The 21,536-nt window shown below is 42.5% G+C and overlaps 1 protein-coding gene across 2 annotated transcripts in view; it reads right to left on the bottom strand.

Moving 5' to 3' along the window:
* The window catches only part of SLC35B3 (solute carrier family 35 member B3), a 29,317-nt gene extending 14,478 nt beyond the window's left edge, over positions 1-14,839 (bottom strand). Inside the window, exons 1-5 of one of the 2 annotated variants that reach the window (XM_066625002.1) lie at positions 14,722-14,839; positions 7,927-8,184; positions 4,789-4,910; positions 3,382-3,536; positions 1,565-1,672 (exon numbers count right to left, since the gene is read on the bottom strand). In XM_066625002.1, coding sequence (XP_066481099.1) covers positions 1,565-1,672; positions 3,382-3,536; positions 4,789-4,910; positions 7,927-8,127 — 586 coding nt within the window. In that variant the 5' untranslated portion in view covers positions 8,128-8,184; positions 14,722-14,839. The remainder of the gene's footprint in view (positions 1-1,564; positions 1,673-3,381; positions 3,537-4,788; positions 4,911-7,926; positions 8,185-14,721) is intronic. The other variant, XM_066625001.1, reaches the window with a different exon arrangement.
* Positions 14,840-21,536: the final 6,697 nt, after the last annotated feature.

The raw sequence follows: 21,536 nt of genomic DNA, 5'->3' as shown, positions 1-21,536 counted from the left end.
ATTTTAGCTGGAAATTGTAAGCCGCCTTGAGCATCTGCTCCAGCAGAAGAAAGGCAGGGTAAAAATCTTAGCACTGAAACACTCTAGGTAGCGCCACTAGAACACTGTCTAACAACAGAAGGTTTCGTTGGTTGAGTCAAATATTTTGAAGAAGCCACTCATTCTCTCCTATTTAAAAACTGGAATGGAATTTAAAAAAATTTTTTTTTTAATTGCCATTCTGACAACTATAAGCAACAAACTTTGGACATTATTGCAAAAAGTTGGGCACATAAAGGAAAAACATAATTGTACATGGTCTTAAAAACAGTCCCTTATTGTGCACCACATGTGCACACAAACCAGTCATATTATTAATCTCTAAAGGGAAGAGATGACTTTACATATATTTGAAACAGACATATGGAGTCAGCTCTGCTATTCAGTGCCCCAAAGTGTGCATCACCTGGCTCATTAAGTGTGCCTCTTGCAAAGGTCAGGGAGTTCTACTGCTATTCAGCAAACGGTTCTGCTTCATAACACTCCTTTTCTTGCCTTCTTAGAAATTTACAACAAGCAAAAGAATATTCCAGAGCTGACTACAAGTGAAGTATTCCAAAACTTAGGAGAAGCCATATTTAAAATTGTACTTTTCATTTAAAACAAAATAAAAATGTATGTGATGTATTCTAAAACATTCTACTACTATATTTTGAGACTTGAAAGAATGCAGAGAAATATGTTTATGGCACAGACTCCTAAGCCAAGCCTCTTTAGAGTTCAATGCATATAGATAAAGGCAGGCAAACAAAGAGCCTTCACACATAGTTTTGGGATCCTGGAGAACCACAGGTTTATTAGCATCACTGATGGCCCAATCCTAAGGATGTCTAGTACTGCCAGAATAAGTGTTCCACCAGCGCTGGGTGCTTTCTGGCTGTTGCAGAAAGCGGCATGTCAGAACACACAGCCAGACCACTGCCACAAGCGGCCAGCAATGTATGCCTGAGGCCATTGGATACTCACCAGCACAGGTAAGTGTGTGGAGGGGGGAGGAAGGAGGTGGGGGGATCAGGAACAGGAAGGGGGAGGGTTTGGTAACAGCAGTATTCACAGAATCCCAACTTGCTTCTCAACCATGATCCCCTGACCTGGGTCCATATGGACTTGTGCCAGTGATACTGCTGACTGACTTGCACCAGTAGACCCAGCGGCATGGGTTTACCCTATGAAAAGGAGAATTTCTCAGTGGATTATACTCTTCTTCAGTTTCATTAGATCTCAGTGGGTGAAGCAGTAATTAGATTAGTACCAAATATTTAGAAACTAAACGCCACCATCACTTTTTAAGTTTTGGCCACTAAAAGGCTTACCACCAAAAGGCTTACAATGGGGAATACTGTTTTGATATCACATATAAATGGAATTATGTCATCATTGCAGGGATGCAATGACTCTACTGGGAAAAGAAATGTTCAGATTCAGCCAGGCACACCAGTTTAGTTCTTGTTAAAAAAAAAAAAAAGAAGTTACTCTCTGTCAAAGTATAATTTTTTTAGATTAAGCCACAAAACATAAATGTTACCTGTCAAGTTGAAATTTGGTGTAATTGTACTATCAGCTAGAGTAAACCAAATTAGGCCCAAGCTCATACATACGGCGGCGGACACATCAGCAATATTATAGCGTTTTCCTGTGCCAGAAAAAAAGCAAACAGAAAAACACCGAGTTAACACTGTACAATGGGAAAATATTTAATTGTTTCGTTCATTTGATCCTAAGCATACAAGTAAACAATTGAAAAAGTATCCGGTTCTACCTCTACCAGACTTTGGCTCAGTTATATTTAACCTTTACCATCATGGTTGCTGATTTGATGCAAGGGCTTCCCACACCACTGCAATCCATATAATGAAGAGAACAAATGGAAGAGCTGGTAGGTATTTGTGCAGTCTGTCTCTGGGAACTCACAGTACTGGCATGAGCGACTATGTCCTACTTTCTCTCTACACTGTCTTCTTATTGCATACATTTACTGGAGCACCGTGGGAACCAGCCACAAAAGAGCAACCATGCTGCTAAGTAACATAGGAACCTGCCCTTTGAGGCAGTATCTTCATAGCCACCTAACATCAAAAGAGATTACTATGCCTATACGCATTCTCTGTTAGAACAGAAACTTCACAACATATAGCTTTATCACACAATTAGTGTACCATCTACATTCTTTGGAACCATGATTTATGCATTTTGTAAACAGTATGTTGCTCACTAGCCCGTTTAGAAATATTAAGAAGTATTACTAGAAGTTTTGAATTTTCAGTTTAATGATTAAAGACACCATAAATGGAGATTAAATTATCATTATTAAATAATAATAATAATAATAATTATTATTATTTCTTCCATGTCATAAATTATAGCCAAGTTTAAAAATGTTCAAAAAGTTATACTGAAAATAACCAGAAGTTATGGGATCCATTCAGAAGCCTATTTTCTTGGATTTCCTGTTAAATACAAATTAAGCAGGGGAAGTACTGCACTTTGTATGATTCCTTTGTTAAATCAAATGGAAAACTGAAAACACCTATGGATTTTTTAAATAGGCCTAGAAAAACAACAAATTAAGGTATAAGCAAGAGTTATCAAACTTCATCACAATGAGTCTTCTACTTACTTTGGGCCTCCTCACAAGTGTAATCAAGACCCAACAATGATAATTATCCTGGCAATGTTAACGCTTATTCAGTTGCTCAAGAGCAGCAAGATCAAAAGGGAAGGACTAGGGACACATTGTCTGGTCATGCACTTTGAAGCCATCAAAGCAGTAAAAAGAAAGAACAGTTTGTTTTATTTGCATACTTCTCCTGCCCATGCAAATCAATACAAGAGAATTATACAACCACTAGCACTAAACTGGTGCGTGTGTGTGTGTGTACATATAAAACCCTAATCAAGAGTAATCAAGTTTAAGATATATTTGTACTTCAGTTAGCACCTGCCTATAGTTTGGATACAGTCCAGACCAAGAGCGGGCAACATATTTTTACACCAAGGACAGCTTCAGATGATTTTCCAGTCACATACTTTTCCAATATGGTTTTCCAGGCAACCACACAGGCAGAGACTTCTTGTTCTAAAATGAGATTCTCGCCAGCAAGATTCTGCAAGCTGACCAAAAGTCCCTTGGGGAGTACATGCTGCTTACAAGTTGCTTCTAGGTCTTGCTTGCAATTTTGTTTTGGCTTACAGTGACTACTAGCTCAAATTCATCCAGCATCTTGGTGTAACCAAGGCCTCTACGTGGAGGCAATGAGGGAAAGGGGAAAAAAAATCACTGCTGGGTCTTTACAAGGTTATTTTGTGAAATGAATACTATCAAATAGCAAGAATAAAGCATACCTTGTATAAAGACTCCTCCTATCATAACTGGGATCAGTTTACAGCACTTGAAGATTACTTGTGTAGGATAATTCAGATATCCTAAGGAGGTATTTGATAAACCCATTGTCCCCACTGTTAGAAAAGCTATTATCATGTAGGTTTTGCCTGGGATCCTGGAAAATATAAATGAAGCTCTGTATTGGGAGCAGGCGGCAACACTAAGAGAGAGGCTTGAATATTGTGATGATAATAAAAATAATAATAATAAAGCTGGTGACTCTTTCCTTAAATTCATGTTATCTATGTGAATTTCTTTAATTATGTGATAGGAGCGTTTTGATTTAACCACCACCATTCACGTTTTTGTTCTACCATCACTTCCTATTTTACAGAAAAACAATCAAGTAAATAGGACCATATTCCAGCAAGTAACATTGCTATGTGATCTTCATTCACGGAAATGGAAGACCCATATGGACCTAACAGAAGGAAAGGAAGGCAACCATTCCAAATAAGAAAACACAGCCCTATTAGTCAATGGGACAATCCCAAAAAAATGTTAATCTTACTGGTTTTCCAGCAGGCTCACAAAACACTGAATATATTCCCTTGACTTCATGAATTCCATCAATGCTAGAAACTTGTAGAAAAATAAGACACAGATAAGATCCTACAGATAGCCCTGTAGACAGAGGCACACTTCTCTAATTTGCTTTTCTAAAGAAAATTTTTCATGCTGAATTGGGAGGCCCTCTATATTTCTGGAGAGGCTTGTCAAGTGCTGCTAGATCAGCAATTACAAAACGCGTGCCTCTGAAGGTCCAGTACATGCACAGAGGCTCCCCACACAGCCCATTGGAACCTAGCTTTTAGCATGTGTTGCCAATGTATGTGACCATACTTTGCTGTTTCAGGCATTCTGATATATTTGGCATCTAGCATATAATGTGAGACTATTTTGTAATAAAATAAAATACTTAATTTTTAAGCACAGAATACGTGAGAAAAGTATACAACTGTTGCTATAAAATGTTTTCATGAATTTTTGCATCCATGTAAATTGATGTGGGGATCTGAAGGCAAAGTAACATACTATATTTAGACACAATGCAGTTTCCTGCATTAAAGACTGGGGAGGGATGGGGGAATAAAGGACATTATATTCTAATCAATTTGTGTTTGGCCAACCTATACATTGCTCACAAATCAACAACAGGATGTATTTTAAAGAGATCTCAAAAATCAGAAACAGTGCTAAGAAAAAAAAAGACCTGATTTGACACTGCTCTACAGGTTCCTCTCTTTAGTCAATTCAGTAAATCATGTTTAGCTTCACTGGATAAGTATTCATTCAATAATACTGTTTCAAGGCGGAAGACAAATTTAACACTCAACATTCTGATAATTTAAGAATAAATACCATACCTTCTCCTTTTGTCCTGAATTAGTTGCAATTCTATTAATCCAAAAACGGAATAAAACCCAAATTGCACTAATGTAAGGTACCAGCCAAAGGGTTTAAAACCTTCTATAGAAAAAATAAGTTCCTGAAAAAAACATGCAGAGAGACATTATATTAAACATTTTTGTACTGTTGTCACCTTGTAATATTACATACAGCTTGTATGTAATATACAGCTTGCAATATTAACATGCAATTCTTAAATTATATTTCCTCAGAAACTTGTTTTTTTCATATTCAGTCCACTGGCCTACCCAAATGGGGGTTGGGGGGCCAACTGCCCCAGGTGGCACCCTGCGAGGGTGGCGGTGCCTTCCCTTCCTCCCACCTCCATGTTTTTTTGTTTTTCAGGTCTGTTTTCAAGGCCTTTTAAGGGCTGGGGAGGCTGCCCGCGGCCTCCCTGGTCCCCCAGAAGGCCTTCTGAGACCTTCAAAATGACGAAAAACAGTACTTCCGGTTTTCATGGAAAACTGGAAGTGTCTTTTTTGGGAGGGGGTGGCATTCTGTGCCTCTGGGCAGCAGCAGGGCAAGGTCAGCAATTGAGTCAGCCTTTATTTACTTGTTAAAAATACTGACTAACACAAGCAGCAAATGAATGCTAGTTCAGTAGCAATAACCATGTCAAGTTAAAGAGAATCACTTTTGATTTGATATTAATTCATTACAGAAATTACAGTGTCTTGTGACAAGTGAGCACCAGTAGGAGGCTACCTTTTTGCTCACAGGATGGAATCCAAGTTTCCAGAAATGGCATCTCTATCTTATCCTTGTAAGGGTCAGCATCAGATAACAGAGACCCTGAAACAAAGTCCTGTGCAAGGTCCCCCATGGTGTTCCTTGCTCCCCTCTAGTGACACAGTGGGTGCTATCACAGATAATGAAGGGCACTGAGTATGGCTATGTGACCACTTGGCAAATGCCCATCCCAGCCAACCTCTAATTCTAGCCCTGACCCTTGTTGCTACTAATCAGCGCTACAAAAGTAATAAGAAAAGCTATACTCTATCACAGGGGTGTCCAAAGTTTTTTGGCAGGATGGCCACATCATCTCTCTGACACTGTGTCAGGGGCCGGGGAAGAAAATAATTAATTTACATTTAAAATTTGAATAAATTTACATAAATGAATATATTAGAGATGGAACTTATATGAATTAATGAAGGTCTTACAATAACTCAAGGCTTATAAAAGGCCTTGCACTAAGCAAGGCTGGTCTTTCCTTTGCTGCCACTGCTGCATCACAGATGTGAAGCAGCAAGCAGTGGAGGGAGCCCTCGTTCCACAGCTCACATGAGTGGTCAAACAGTCGCCCTCATGCTGAGAGCAGTTGTGTCAGTCCAGTGTGGGCTCCAGTAAGTCTCCAGAAGCTCATTGGAGACTGGGGGCTCCCTGAGGGCCACATTGGGAGTCCTCGAGGGCTGCAAGTAGCCCCAGGGCCAGGGTTTGGGCACTCCTGTTCTATCAGATTAAAGACTCTGCTTTAGGTTTGCACCAGCTGGAGGCAGGTCAAAAAAAAGCAGATGTACTCCCCAGCCATTCCCCATGCAACAACTGGCCTTCAGAAAGTGAATGTTCACCATCTCAGTGATAACCAGGCCTAGAGACACCCTGCGTTATCCGTGGGTTCAGTACCCGTGTATTTCTTCATCTGCAGTTCCCCAAACTCACAGTGCAGGCTGACCTGGAACCTCTAGAGGCTCTTCTAAAGCCCACAGAGGCTGCGTGCGCCCACCCATGGTCTCTGACGGCTTCAGAATGAAGCCTGGAGTTGTTTAAAGGTGACTTCCAGTTTGATGCCCTTCAACCACTCCAAGCGGCTTTCTGAGTCCTCTGTGGGTTTCAGAAGAGCCTCCGGTCAGGTTTGGGAGGAGGCCAAAACCTGTGGGTTGGGAATATCTGTGGTTTTCCTTATCCACAGGGGTTCTAGGAACAGAACCCCCATGGATAATGAGGGTTGCCTGTAATTTGCTTTTGTGTCATAGCCATTTTAGAATTACAGGTTGAGCCTCCTTATCCATGGATTTTCTATCTGTGGATCTCGCTTAATGTGAGTCCGGGGGCCCTGTGTTGAGTCAGACTTGGCCCAACCTGAACCCTCCAAAGGTGACAGGAACTGTGCTCTGGTTGCCACTAGAGGACTTTCTGAAACCCACAGAGGCTGCATGTGTTCGCCCATGGCCTCTGCAGATTGAGAATGCCTCCTAGATGTAAAAAAATGCTACTTCCAACCTCCAGAGGTTCTTATGAGCCCAGCAGAGACCATGCAGATCCATCCACTGCCAGGCTCAGACTGACTCTTAAGAGTCAAAAACACATGAATGACATTTTTATATTAGGAGGCCTCCAGGGATTCCCCAGGACTCCCAACACTTTCCAAGGCATTAAAAACATCACTTCAGATTTTTCAAAAAAAAACTGGAAGTCACATGTTTTTGACGCTAAGAATCAGTCTGAGCCTGGCAGAGAACATGGACAGGTGTGTATGGCCACTGCTGGGCTCAGAAGACCTTCTGGAGGTGAGCGCACGGGGTGGTTCCCGTGGAACCGATTTGTGGATAAGTGAATCCATGGATACAGGATTGATGCATATGGTTCCCCCCATATGTAAATATACATACCACCACCTCTAGCACCAAAAGCATTTGTCACATTCATACTTGAGTGACTGGATCTACCTCTAACTATGTAATGTGTGAATGGGCCTTAACAGATAAGACAAAAACAATTACTCTTTGAATCACTACCGATTTTAACTTACAGATCTTGAGTTCCCTATGCTAGTAGTTTGATCAATATTGTACTTCATGGATAAAAACCAACCAATCTAAATTTATACTTGAAGCCTTTCAGCCTGGTCTGAAGCCTCAGGTTAGCTCTAAAGCACTAAAAGAACTCTGAGCATTTCCTCATTTGTTTTAATGGATCTTCCCATTACACCGTAATGCAACATGCACCAAAATGAACAGAAAGCCTGTAAGATATTTCTGCAGGTTACAGGAGTGCTTTTCTAAGTAACTGGAGCACTTTTCTAAGTAAACACATGCCCTTCAGAAGGAAATATAAAGATTAGCATAAACAAATAATTATAGTACTGAACTTACCTGCAGATATCCATAAATCAGATAAAACAGAAAAACTCCAGAAATGCAAATGAAAAACTGTGTAGGTTTGTTAAATTTGCTGAGATTGATACCAAGGACTATTACATCATCTATTGATTTGATATGTGGTGACATAGCTTGGGATTTTGAAGGTACGCTGATTGAAACGTACTTCCGGGAGGAACTGAATTTCAGATCCATGATTTGTAATTTGCTGCATTCGGTGGCAGTGAAGTCTTTTCCTTGTTTGTTTTGAAACTGAAAGAAACAAAACAAGATCAGATCACAAATGGCAACCATGACAGTTCTTTACTCCAAACATATACCAATTTTTAAGTGGATTCACTCTAAAGAATACATGTTACAATGCCAAGTCATGCCAAGTTGTAACACAGAATTACATCCTACAACATCATCTGCAACATAGTTTTTTAGAGTTTTATTATTTGTGTGTTAAAGAGTTTGTTTTTATGCTCTTAGCTGCTTGGACTACAGTTTACACTACAGGAAAAGCAGGATACAAATCCTTGAATTAAATAAATACTGTACAGTATTTCACTGTGCTCCGTTCCTTTTACATGACTGATTCTGATTTAATAGATGTCTAGGTTCTTGCTGTCTGCTTCCTGTTTCATAACAAAAGAAAAATCTTCCTTTTGCAAAGTGTTTACAAACAAAGAGGTGAGTCATGAGCAGGACAGGAAGGGGAATTTCAGTAGGGTTTGCTGCTATCTGCAGTTTTGGGTATCCATGGTAGCAGCAGGAACCTAACCCCCCCCCCCCGTGGATATGGGGGGATTCCTGTATAAATCTCCAGATTAAATTTAGGACTTTGGAAATAGTGAGATTACTAGTGAGGCTGTTTGTATCAGTGCCCAGCAAGACAGTGTTCCATTGACCTGCTCCCATCAACAGTCTAGCAGTTGCATTAGACCAAATGACATGACTGAGTAGAGACTGCAATAGTCTCTAGAGTGGTGTGTGTGGATAACAGTGACCGGGCTTGCTCTGTAACGGTTTCCCTCATTTTTTGAAACTTAATTTATGCACATTCTCATCCGTAAGTACAGGATGAACATCCAAGATTTATATGTTGTTTTGCTTGTATGACTGAGTCAAAAGGGAGGTTTGAAATTAAATAAAGGATGAATTATGCAAGGAAAAAAGCTGTTTATTTAATGGAATGCCTAACTGGACATGCCAATCATACCTTGTTTTAGCTGCTTGGCATTGTAATTGCTAAGTGAATTCCAGGGAAAGTTTTGCCACTTGCAGCTTCAGGCTAAACATACTGTTCAGTCAGTGCTCTAAAAAACTCAGATCAGCAGCTTACTTAACCAGTCATCAGTAATTATTTTTATTTCCTTGGGACGGTCTCTGGTCAATCATGCCAAATGCTACTTTATGTACATAGTGCATATTTACTGATAGCCAAGCCTGACTTTTTGCTAAGAATTTATCCACCGGGGGTGGGGGGTGGGTGTTGGCTTTGTCCACTAAATTGGAGTTCTTCAAGTTTGGTTTGCCCAATTGTTCTCAGAATGGCAATTACTACTACCATTAAAAATGTGGTTGTGAAATGTACCATAATACTCATGCTCTGACTGATGTTAGTATGAACTGGATTCACATTGCTATTTCAAACTGTTAGTAGCCACTGTTTGTTCGTGCCATCACTAACGCTGTATCCGCTTGTCCTCATATTTTCTTTTCAAACAGTATTTCTTCTGTCAGTATCACAGCTGCCAAATGAATTCCCGGTTATTACTATGATGCATTTTATTTAAACAGGATCTTCTCATTTGCCAATGTGGCAAATTGAGAGCTGACCCAGCATACTGTATCAATGAAGTTGAGCGGGTAAGTAATGCTAAAAGCCAGCAAGTGCATACGTCACCAGATGCAAAGTACAGGCGTCCCCTGGTATCTGTGGGAGATAGGTTCCTGCTGCTACCGAAGATGCCCAAAACAGCGGACAGCAGCGAGCCCTATTCAAATTCTCCTCGTCATAATTCTGATTGAGCTCTCTTTACTTGCAAATGCTTTGCAAAAGGCAGATTTTTCTTCATTTTGCTTTGAAACAGGAAGCAAACAGCAAGAACTAGACATACTGCTAAAGAACACCACAGGAGATGATTCTGAGAATGCTAATAGGAAGTCCTCTGCTTTCCACTCCCTCTCAGTGTTTCTCACAATCACCTCCTGTAAATGCTCGAGCAGTATGAATGTAGGTTCTCTCTGTTTGCTCCCTGCTCCAAATCTGCCTATTGCAAAGTGTTTGCAAACAAAGAGGTGAGTTGCAATCAGGGAGAGGGGAATTTGAGAACCGCAGATAAGGGAAACTGCAGATATGGATGGGGCGTCTTTAGTTGTATTATGAAAAGCTGGTGTGCTGTTCAGAATTGATTGCAAAGAGGCAGAAGTATGACATGGGGAAGGGGAAATATCTGTTCAACATCTGAAAAGTCATTTTGGCTACGCACATGTCATGGAATGTCAACAAAGTGAGAAAGGGAAGGGAAACAGAAACGTACACCTTTCTGCCATGCTCATGAGTCTTCTGGCTCTACCTAGAAGTGCCACAAACTATACAAAGATATTTCGTATTTGATGAAAAATAAAACAGGTCACTTGAGAATGTACATGTCTATGAACAGGATGGAGATAATCAGGGCCATGCAGATCCTGGGCATTAAGAATTAATAGGTATCAGTAAAGCAAAACCATTGTCAAAGAAAGTTATGATACCAAATAAGAGAACTGATCTCTTTATATTTCAGATTCCTATTCCTCGGTTTAGAATTTCCCCCCTAGAACCTTTTGTTTACATTTTTTTACGCTTTAAAGAGTTTCTGCACCATATAATCCAAAGGACAAAACAATTACAAAAATACTGAAGATTGAATTTTATACTACTACTACAGTTTCTAACTTATATTCAGATACAGATTACTCTATATTTAAACAAGCGCCTGCTTTTCTATTTTGAAACTAGTCATGAATTTCCTGAAACAATTTCAAACTCTGAAGTAGCACATTCATTTAAAAGGGGCTTTTCTACATCCTGAGAACTTTCATAAAAATCTTCAAAGTTCAGTATATTTTAGAAGCCTTTAACAATATAAGCATTGTATTACTTTGTATATTTAATTTTGGTGGTAGTCTAAGGAATGATATATTTGCAAGAAAACACATCACAGAAATGTTTAACACACTGACAATTTAGTTCTCATTATTTATTTTCCAGAAAAAGCATCTAAACATACCCAAACATAATGGGTATACAAATATCTCAAGAACAGTACATAATGTACTACATTTTGTTACAATTGCATATGATGTGCAATTAACAGCCCAATCCTAACCATGTCTACTCAGAAATAAGTTCCATTATAATCAATGGGGCTTACTCCCAGGAAAGTGTGGATAGGATTGCAGCCTAAGTTGTCCAACCATGTGAGGTGATTTGAAAGCATAGTTGCTCATAGGAGTACAAGTAAACAGTCCAGCACCACTGTAAGATAAAAACTGATCTCTCTATAAAAGTGGTTCTCAAACCTTTAGCACCAGGACCCACTGGAAGTGATGTCATGACCAGGTGGCATCATCAAGCAGGAAAATTTTTAACAATCCTAGACTGCAATCCTACCCACACTTATCTAGGAGTAAGTCCCATTTACTATCATTGTTAAAAGCATATACATAGTAGCATGTTAAAGGTACAAATGTGTAACATTTCCCCAAATACAGTCACATACTATGGTAACCACAAGTCTAATATATTAAAAATAAAATACTGAAATGAATGGGGACCCAACTGAAATTGGCTCATGACCCACCTAGTCGGTCCTGACCCACAGTTTGAGAAACACTGTGTCTATATCACAGCTCAGAACTAAAATGCCCAACCCCAGACCCCTCTGCAAAAGCAATGCTTTAACCAAGAGTTGTTGATAGTAAACACATGCTGGTCAATCAATAACTTTACAGATAATTAAATATGGGGTCCCTAATTTGATTTCAACAGGAGACAGATCTCAATGTTTATCTATAGATGTGGTCTTCCACAATATAGGTACTATATTCTTGGTCAATATTCTCCTTTATCTTCACCACAAAAATTCTTGTTTTTTTGGTATCAGTAAGAAGCACTTCTTCTAAGAAGAAGATACTTCTAAGAAGTATCAAGTAGAAGCACTTCAAAAATAGAGTGAATAGGTCTGTCAGTGTCTGATTTTAAGAAATGAGTATTCCTTTCACCTTAGATGCAGGATTTAAAGTCTCAGGTTTGATTAGACAAAAACATTATCTCAGAAGGCTTAAAGTAATCTATTGCTGAATTTTCTACAAACCCCTTTGAAACTGGGTTCTCATCAATCTGTTATTCTACATAAAACAGAGAAGTAGCATCATGTCCAAGTAACACGCTATAAAACTAGTTCAGTGCTTCCCAAACTCCTACAAGGGAGTTGGGAGCACTGTGTGTGGGAGAGGGGAGAAGGCAGCAATCTTGCTGCCCAGGATCTCGCTGCTGCCAAGGGGGAAGATTTTTTTCCCCAACATCAGATGGAGTGCCAGCCTCTGGGTTTTACTAAGCCTAGTAAATAGTAAAAAAAAAAACACTCAACTGAAAGTCATTTCCTGTTTTTGATTGAAAACCGGAATTAGCTTTCTTTTGAGTTTTTCTGCTATTACAAAAGCTTGGGGAGCCAGCTGCAGGGCTCCCTGTACACCCCCCCCCCCAGAGGCTGGCACTCCATCTGGTAAGTTAGAAAAACCACTCTCTGCCTTGGCAGCAGCATGATCCTGGGGATCGCGCTTTTGCCTTCTTCTCTCCCCAGTATCTTGAGAAAATGACTAGCACTGGATCAAACAAGTTTGTTTGATGTGACAACAATTCAGCACTTCACTCTGTGGCAGAAATATCATAACTCTGCACAAAGCATATATTTATAAAACAAATGGTTCAGAAAAAATCTTGAACTGCAAACACCATCACAACGTCATTCTAATCAAGTGCATAACATGAACATAGAGTACAAGAAAAGAAATTCCATTGTAGGCTGTGATCTTTGCACTGCCCTGCTGCAGTACAAGCAATTTCAACAGGGATGTACTGAAATAATATTTACCATATTTACAAAATAAATTGAAGATTAAAAGAAGTTTCAGACACAGGTGTGGTTTTTCACACTGAGAGTGTTTACCAATAGCACTTCCACCAACTGGCTAGCTTCTGTTTAAAGGAATCTACACTGCTAGGCTGCAATCATATACACATGTACCTGGGAGCAAGTCCCACTGAATTCCATGGGCTTTACTTATGAGTAGATAAGCATAGTATTGCACTGTTAGTGTTTCAGACATGAAAAAACCTCATGACAACTTTATCCAAGATTCCAAAGAAAAGGATGATGCAGCAACAAAGACGCAAACCTTGAGCCTGAAATTCTAAAGAAAACAAACTGCCATGGGGACTAAATTATTTAGGCTGCAATCCTAAACGAAATCACTGAATCAAGACTTCTGAATAAACCCGTTTAGGATTTCACCGATAAAAACGCACCTTATTCAGTATGTATCTATATGCATGCACCAATTTTTAGCAAGCCTGCAAGTATGACTTCAAATAAGTATTTTATAACCTATTTCTGCCCAGACCACAGGTGTACACATTTGATCCGTGTTGTGTACATGGTACACTGGACAGAAATGGCTTAAGTATAGTAAAATACTTCTTGCCTATGTGATAGACAGAAAAATCAAGAGAACAGATCTTTTTCTAACATGAAAGTTAGCAATGGGGAAATGTCTTCCCATCACACAGCTGTGAAAAGGAACAACATACTGTAAAAATAAGTGACAATACTACAACAGACTATGAGTTATAGCGGATCAAAATTCAAAACAAGGCCTTTCCCTAGAACATATGTTAGTATTCTAAGAAAATAACTGTTCCAATGCCCTTATTGCAAAAAACAGCTGCCAATTACTGTAACCACTGAGCATCGCCTTCATATAGCAGGTGGTCTGGTGAAATAACAGCTACTGCCTGAAAGTTTCTTGTCCCCTCCACCGCCAGCTATGTCCCAACATCAGTGAGTCAAGAAAATTATCTGGGGTGCAACTTTCTGATGACCCCCCCCCAAGCAGAACCAGATCCAGATCTGCAGGATGCTCCTAGAGGTGTCTGAATAAGAGGCAAAATAAGGCAACTACACTACAGCTTTAGAGTCCCACCCTTTGCATGTCTGCTCAGAAGTTAGCCCCATTGCAGTCAACGGGGCTTACTCCCAGTAAGGGTGGGCAGGAGTGCAGCCTCACAGTCCAACCTTACTTCTGCGTAGACATGCATAAGTCCCATCAGAGTCAACGGGGCTGTCAGGTAGGTGTGGGCAGGACTGCAGCCTCACAGCCCGATGTCTGTCTACTCAGAAGGAAGCCCCATTCTAGTCAACGGGGCTTCCTCCCAGGGAAGTGTGGGCAGGACTGCAGCCTCATGCAGCCTACTCAGAAGCAAGCCCCATGACACCCAGTGGGGCTTCCTCCCAGGGAAGCGCGGGCAGGACTGCAGCCTCGGGCGGCTGGACCCCCTCTCCCGTCCTCCCACCCCGCTTTCCCGAGACGTGGCCCGGGGAGGGCGAGGCTGCTTTCGCAACGCGTCAGTCTGCAGCGGCCTCCAGCCAGAGCCCTGCGCGGGCGTGGCCGGCCGGCCGCTCCCTTCCCCGCCCAGCGCCGGGCCAGGTCCCCCCGGGAGCGCCCCCGCGCCTCCCAGGAGAGCGGCCTGCTCGGTACCTGCGCCTGGAGAGCCGGGCTGTCCGCGTCCGGGGCGGGGGCGGGGGCGGAGGAGAGGCGACCGGCCGGTCTCTCTTCGGCCGCCACCGCTGCTCCGGCCCCCTCGAGCGCCCAAAATGGCGGGGAGCGCCGAGACACTCGAGCTGCTTGCGACGGCGGCGCTGCCTCGCTCGCTCGGCGCTCGGCTCGCCTCGGCCCGGCCTAGCCTGGCCCGCGCCCCGCCCGCCTCTTGCTGGCAGCGGCGGCTCTTTCCTGACGCTGACGCCGCTTACCTGCCCGCGGAGCCACGTAGGCTGCTCCGCCCCGCCCCGCCCCGCCCCGCCGAGGTGCCTCCGCCACGCGTTGCGCTGCGCTCGCTCAGCGGCCCAGTTCTGTCCGCGCTTCCCTGAGAGCAGGCCCCGTGGACGCTGCTGGCACTTGCCTCTGAGGAGGCACACAGAGGGCTGGCTGTCGCCTGGTAGCCACAGGGGCTGCCCCCGCGCTGGGCACGCTTCCCCCACACAGTCCGTGTGTTATATGTGCACACGCTATAGACATACAAGAACACTATACGTATATGTACGTATACACACACTACGTATTACACACGCTATATATATGACACCACACATGATATATATATGTATGAACACACTACACACTATGTATACACACACTATATATATATTACACGCACACACAATGTATTACATGCATGCACAATATATATATGTATACAGTTTATAAGCACACAGTATACACACACACACTATATATATTATACACTATATATTACACACACACTATATTACATGCACTATATATATACACACACACTATATATATTATGCACTATATATTACACACACACACTATATTACATGCACACACTATATATGTACACACACACACTATATACATACACGTACACCACACACATCCCCTGGGGGCTGGGGATAAGAATAGGCCCTCAGTTTGGCTGTACTTGTCGTAAGAGGCGACTAAACAGCCACCAGGTAGATGGGACTCGTCAGCCTGGGAAGGCAGCTCATCTGAGAGAAGGAAAACTGATCCCAAACCTCCACTGCCTTGTGGCTACATCCAGTTATGGAAAAGGCTTCAGGAGTCAACCTCGAGGCAAAATCCGGAGCCGGAGTCCCTGAGACAGTTCATGGCTGAACACAGTCACGTTCTGGCAACTCCTGCGATGCAGCTGGAACCAACTGTATTGGCCTCTGCCTTTCCATTGGACCATTTCAGTGACGTGGAGAGGGGGAATTTGCTGCATGGGTAACAGCCTATCCTCCATACCTACTTTACCCAGGCTTCGCGCACTGGAGAGGACACTCTGTTCCAGAACCACCATTCAGAGCGTGACACCATAGTCTTCCAAGACTGAAGGATGCCAACACCACACACACACACACATATCAAATGTAACAAATATATGTATTCCAGAGGTGGTCAAATTTGCTTAACACAAGAACCATATATAATAAACTTCAGACTTCATATATAATAAACTCCATATTTCAAAAGCACTTAAATTCTTTAATGCATTTACTCTCCGTGAACATTCAACTTGTGTTTTAATCCAGTGGACTCCGAGTTTATACCTGGTTAATTATAAAGCTTGACAATTTTCTTATTTGTTTTTTATATTAATTGTGATGAAAAAAGGAGCTCAGCCAATGTATTTCAGAGAGCTGCACATTATATGTCAAAGAGCCACTTGTGGCTTAGGAGCCACATTTGGCTATCCCTGTTCTAATCTATAAAGGGTCTACTGCTTTGAGCCTTTCAAGAAAAAATCATTGAATTCAGTAGATGCCTGTGTGCCTTCTCAGGACACACTCCTCCTAACATCCAAAACGTGCTTATAAGGGGCTTAGATTCACACTCTCAGCTGGGGGGGTGGGGAACCACATCTATGTGAGCACCTTTCGGATTGCCCTGTGCAATGGTTTATTTTTCCTCTCAAAATCTTCCCACTTATTGTTGCTCTCTGGACAAGAAAGGGACACTTGCCAACTGTCTGCAATAAAGGAAAGCCCCCGCCAGTCCTGCAAGTAGTTATAATTATTTGTAGGTCTTTAAGTGATGGATTACATTTTAGTCAGCTAAAAAATGTGCCCCAATTAGCTGGTCAGATGTAATTTTTTAAATGTCATACATATAAAAACAGTGTGTGGCATATGGTTGACTTACAAGAAGCATAGTCCTTGTGTATGAGAAATGTCTCCACTTGGCATCAGTGGAGACATTTCCTCCCATTTCCTCCCAGCTTTCCTTCCAAAGACAGAGAGCTGCTGCAGTGAGTCCAGATCAGGGCTCTAGCATCCCTCCCTCATGCTGCAGTACACTGTACTCTCAGTCCCCTATTGATACAGAAAATGACCAAATCACATTTTAATGTGATTAAAATCATATCTACCTGATGTCTGTTGTGATCATACAGATATCATCCAAAGATAGAATTACTTTTCCCAGTTTAGAACTATTGTTTTATATGCAAATATATGCAGATTTAAGATTAATCTATAACTGCACTTCATAGCATTAATCATCCATCCATTTATTTAATTGTCTTGAAGTCTCAATTTTTCTTTTTTAGTTAGATACTGTTGCTTAGTGACTGACCATCTAGTCTGCTTGCAGCAGACTCCAGCATCTCCAGGTAGGACTATGAGAAATTCCTGTCCTAAACCCTGGTCAGCCACTGCCTGCCAGTGTAGACAATTGACTAATGGTCTGACCCAGGATAAGGCAACTTCCCATGCAGACAGAGCAAGGGAAATGAACTGTTTGAATGTAGGGATGTTGTAGGATCAGGAGTGGATTTTATATTTGGATGTTGCAGAACAGAAAAGAAGTTGTGTGTAAAGGAAGTACAGTATTTGTAAAAATAAAAGAGGAATGTGTCAGAGAGTAACAGCCCAATCCTGAGCTGCCCGCGGCGCCCAGGTCCAGCGACTCCATGGCGGGCTCCCACTGGATCCTGCACCTCCTGCGCTACCACGGGAGGCTCCTTGGGAGAAGGGGACATTCGTCCCCTTCCCCCGGGTAAGGGAAGCAGCCCCACAGTGGGGCTACTCACTTTAGTGGTGACCTTTTGGCGAGCAGCCCTGCCCGAGCGCCTTGGATCCTGTGGAGCTTGGCTCCACGGATCTGCCTCTCCCCCGCCCCCGCCACGCTTCCGCCACGCCCGCGGCCACGCCTTCCCCCTCCCCGGAACACCTCCCCACGCCCCCGGCCATGCCCCCACTTTCTGTTCCGCAGCCTGATGGTCCGGGAGACAGCCGAGCCATGGAACCCGGGAACCTGCTGGACGCTACCCCAGCACCGGCCGGCGCTAAGCTAGGTCCGGTGGGAGCTGGGTGGTAAACTCCGCAAACGTGCCTTATGGCACGTTTGCGACTGTGGTCCATCGACCACAGGATCAGGCTCCAACTTGGTTTTGATGTTGAACGTTTTTGAAAGAGATGGTATAAAGAACTTGGGGAGTGGGTGACATTAATATCAATTATATTTTAGAGAAAAGGCGATCATAATTTTATGGGAAAGTAGAAAGAGATTTGCAGAAGGTTATTCATTTCAGAAAATTGCTCAGCAGTTAAAAATACATATAAGAAATGCAGAAACCACCCATCTGCCTTTATAGAGAAAATTCCGCTACTTATTTGTGTGAAGTATCTAGGGAAAAAATCCAAACAATTGTTGAGGTTTTATAAGTCTCATCCTGTTCCTTTCTTTTTAGTCTTAGAAGAATATTGATGTCATTTTTACATTTGAATGGTTTTTTCTGCTGAACTATTTACCATTTTCAGTCAAGGCATTCTATTCACCCTTCTTTATGCTGGAAAAATGTTGTTACATCTGGGAATTAGGTCATTCAAAAATGCACTCAAAAGCAATATATTGTATTTATGATTAAACAAGCAAAATTTCTGCTTATTAATTAATTTCTGCTTATAAATGCAATTTATGTATATACCTGGAACATAAAAACATAAGAACATAAGAACATAAGAACAGCCCCACTGGATCAGGCCATAGGCCCATCTAGTCCAGCTTCCTGTATCTCACAGTGGCCCACCAAATGCCCCAGGGAGCACACCAGATAACAAGAGACCTCATCCTGGTGCCCTCCCTTGCATCTGGCATTCTGACATAGCCCATTTCTAAAATCAGGAGGTTGCACATGTACATCATGGCTTGTAACCAGTAATGGATTTTTCCTCCAGAAACTTGTCCAATCCCCTTTTAAAGGCATCCAGGCCAGATGCCATCACCACATCCTGTGGCAAGGAGTTCCACAGACCAACCACACGCTGAGTAAAGAAATATTTTCTTTTGTCTGTTCTAACTCTCCCAACACTCAATTTTAGTGGATGTCCCCTGGTTCTGGTGTTATGTGAGAGTGTAAAGAGCATCTCTCTATCCACTCTCTTGTACAAGAAAGATGGTACAATCAGTAATGAGTATTTTTGTGCTTGCTGGCACTTTTCATGGCAGAGAAAATTTGCTTTAAGGACTATGAAAAAATACAATTATCTAAGAAGTATTATTTTACTCTTATTTATATCTTAGAGAGAGAGAGAGAGAGAGAGAGAGAGAGAGAGAGAGAGAGAGCTTATTCACACTGCTGGCCCAACCATGAAGCCATGAGGCTGACATCAGGATGGGTGGCGTGAGGATTAGGATTGGGTTGCCCTTCACACCTAGCCTGCTGCTGCTATAGTCAACTGTGGGTGTAAGCTACATTGATCTGCTCCTCACTCACTCAAGCAAGAAGCAGATAATCTACCTCCTTACATTTACTCTAATACCTTTAAATTGGTTTATAACTTGCATTTGTAAAATAAAGATTGTGATATTTGCTTTGCTAACCCTTTACGAATGCAGGTAATGGAAAAACTCAAAAAATACGTGTTGAGCAAACTTTGCTGTAGAGCATGTGTGAAAAGAATGGTGCACTTTCCATTTTTTTAGGGGCTGAAGGGATTGTCAGAGAATGCTAGGGAGACTCAGGGCCCAATCCTATCCAACTTTCCAGCACCGGTGTAGCCGCAATGCAGCCTTGAGGTAAGGGAACAAATGTTTCCATACCTTGAGAAGTCCTCTGTGACTGCCCCACCACTACAGGATGCAGCGCATGCCCTATCTGTACAACTGCACCAGCACTGGAAAATTGGATAGAATTGGGCCCTGAGTGTCCTGAGAAAAACACAGCAAATAATAGATGGCAGGAAGTATTGTTACCAAAAAAGGCTGTTATGTTTTAAGGGGAATTATTATATTACCCTTTTGGAAACCTCAGGATCTCAGGCTAGATAACAAGACAGCGTAATGCAAAGAAATTCCTTGTTTAGCTTAAAAAGGAGACTGGGAGGAAGATAACTTTCAATCAAAGATTATATTTTTATTACAAAAACACATAGGTAAACATAATGCACATGGAGAATTGATAAGTATAGGTTTCTAGTACTTGTTTCCTGTGTACCTAGCTTTATGGTGGTTGCATGTGCCGTGTATTTGGTGCATCCGATAAGGAATCAGAAAAGGATAAGTTGTAGGGAAGGATTTTAGGGGTCCCTGGTCTGCATAACCCAGTTGCTAACTAAGATGGGGGAGAATGGGAGAAATAGGTGGGGGAGAAGGGAAAAGATTCCAGACGCAAGATATAGTTACCTGTCCTGTGAAGCAGTTGGGAGGGGGGAAGAATCCTATGGAGGACCTGTGCCTTGGGGGGCAGCCAGAGAGAGGGAGAGAGAGCATGTGCTCGGAGCTCTCTCTTAAAAGGGTTGTTACTGACCTGGATGCTGACCTAAAATGACCCGGATGTGGCCTCCTGGATGCGCATGCTCACTACACACAGTGGGACACGTGGAGCATGCAAGAAAAGGATGACTGGGTATCAGCCATGACTGGCCTCCTGGGGGAGGGAGGCAGTTTGCATAAAGTGCTTAAGAGTGATAAAGCTACAACAATAGAACAATAGACTTCTTCCTCAGGAGGTGCATGCTTGTTTTGCGTAACAGTAATTGGATCAGGAGGCATCCCTGCATTGCTAGAGGTTGTGCAAAATTGTGACTTCTACCAGGGTCTTGGAAAAGTGTACTGGGGGAAGGGTGTCCTGTATTCTGAGGTTTGACCTGCATGAGTTTTAGTCCATAATACATACAAAATCACAACTTGGAAGGGAAAAGGAGATTTTCACGTAACAGTATGGGCAAAGTGGACTTAAATATAGCAAAGAGGGGAAACGGTGGGGAGGAGAAGAGAGAAGGGAGTACCCTACATTGCAGAAATACCTGCTTACATTAAGGGGCTTACCAAGGTGGGAAGGAGAATCCACAGAAGCCATGCTGCTGAAGCCCTACAAACCTGGAACTGGTGTTGGCTGCAATCCTAAACCCACTTATTGGGTGGGGTAACCCAATCCTATCCTGTGCCAGCTGGCCTGTGCTGTATCCAACACAGGGTATGAGGTGGCTGCCATGGAACTTGGAGTAAGGGGAATTATTTCATCTTACCCCATGTAGTGGAGCAGCCACCTCATGGGATATTTGGATATGCGCCAGTGAAATGGATGGCGCAGTTCCAAGCAGCTCTTTGTGACATTGGGCTAGCTGGGAGGAGTAGTAGGATGCAGCCTAGGTCACATAGACTGTTCCCACCCCCCTCCTGGGTCCATTCCACCCTCTCCCTACTCCCAAACACCTGGCTGGCCACCCTCAGCTGGAGGAAACTTACCCCTACTGGGCTGGGATCCAGCACAGGGAAGACAGTGCATATCTTTCCGCTGGCCTAGCCTGCTTGCAAGAAGGCGCCAA

The sequence above is a fragment of the Tiliqua scincoides genome, chromosome 4 (assembly GCF_035046505.1).
Source record: "Tiliqua scincoides isolate rTilSci1 chromosome 4, rTilSci1.hap2, whole genome shotgun sequence".
In the NCBI taxonomy this organism is placed as follows: domain Eukaryota; kingdom Metazoa; phylum Chordata; class Lepidosauria; order Squamata; family Scincidae; genus Tiliqua; species Tiliqua scincoides.
The sequence above is the reverse complement of the archived record's forward strand: the minus strand, read 5'-3'. Positions and strand labels throughout refer to the sequence as shown.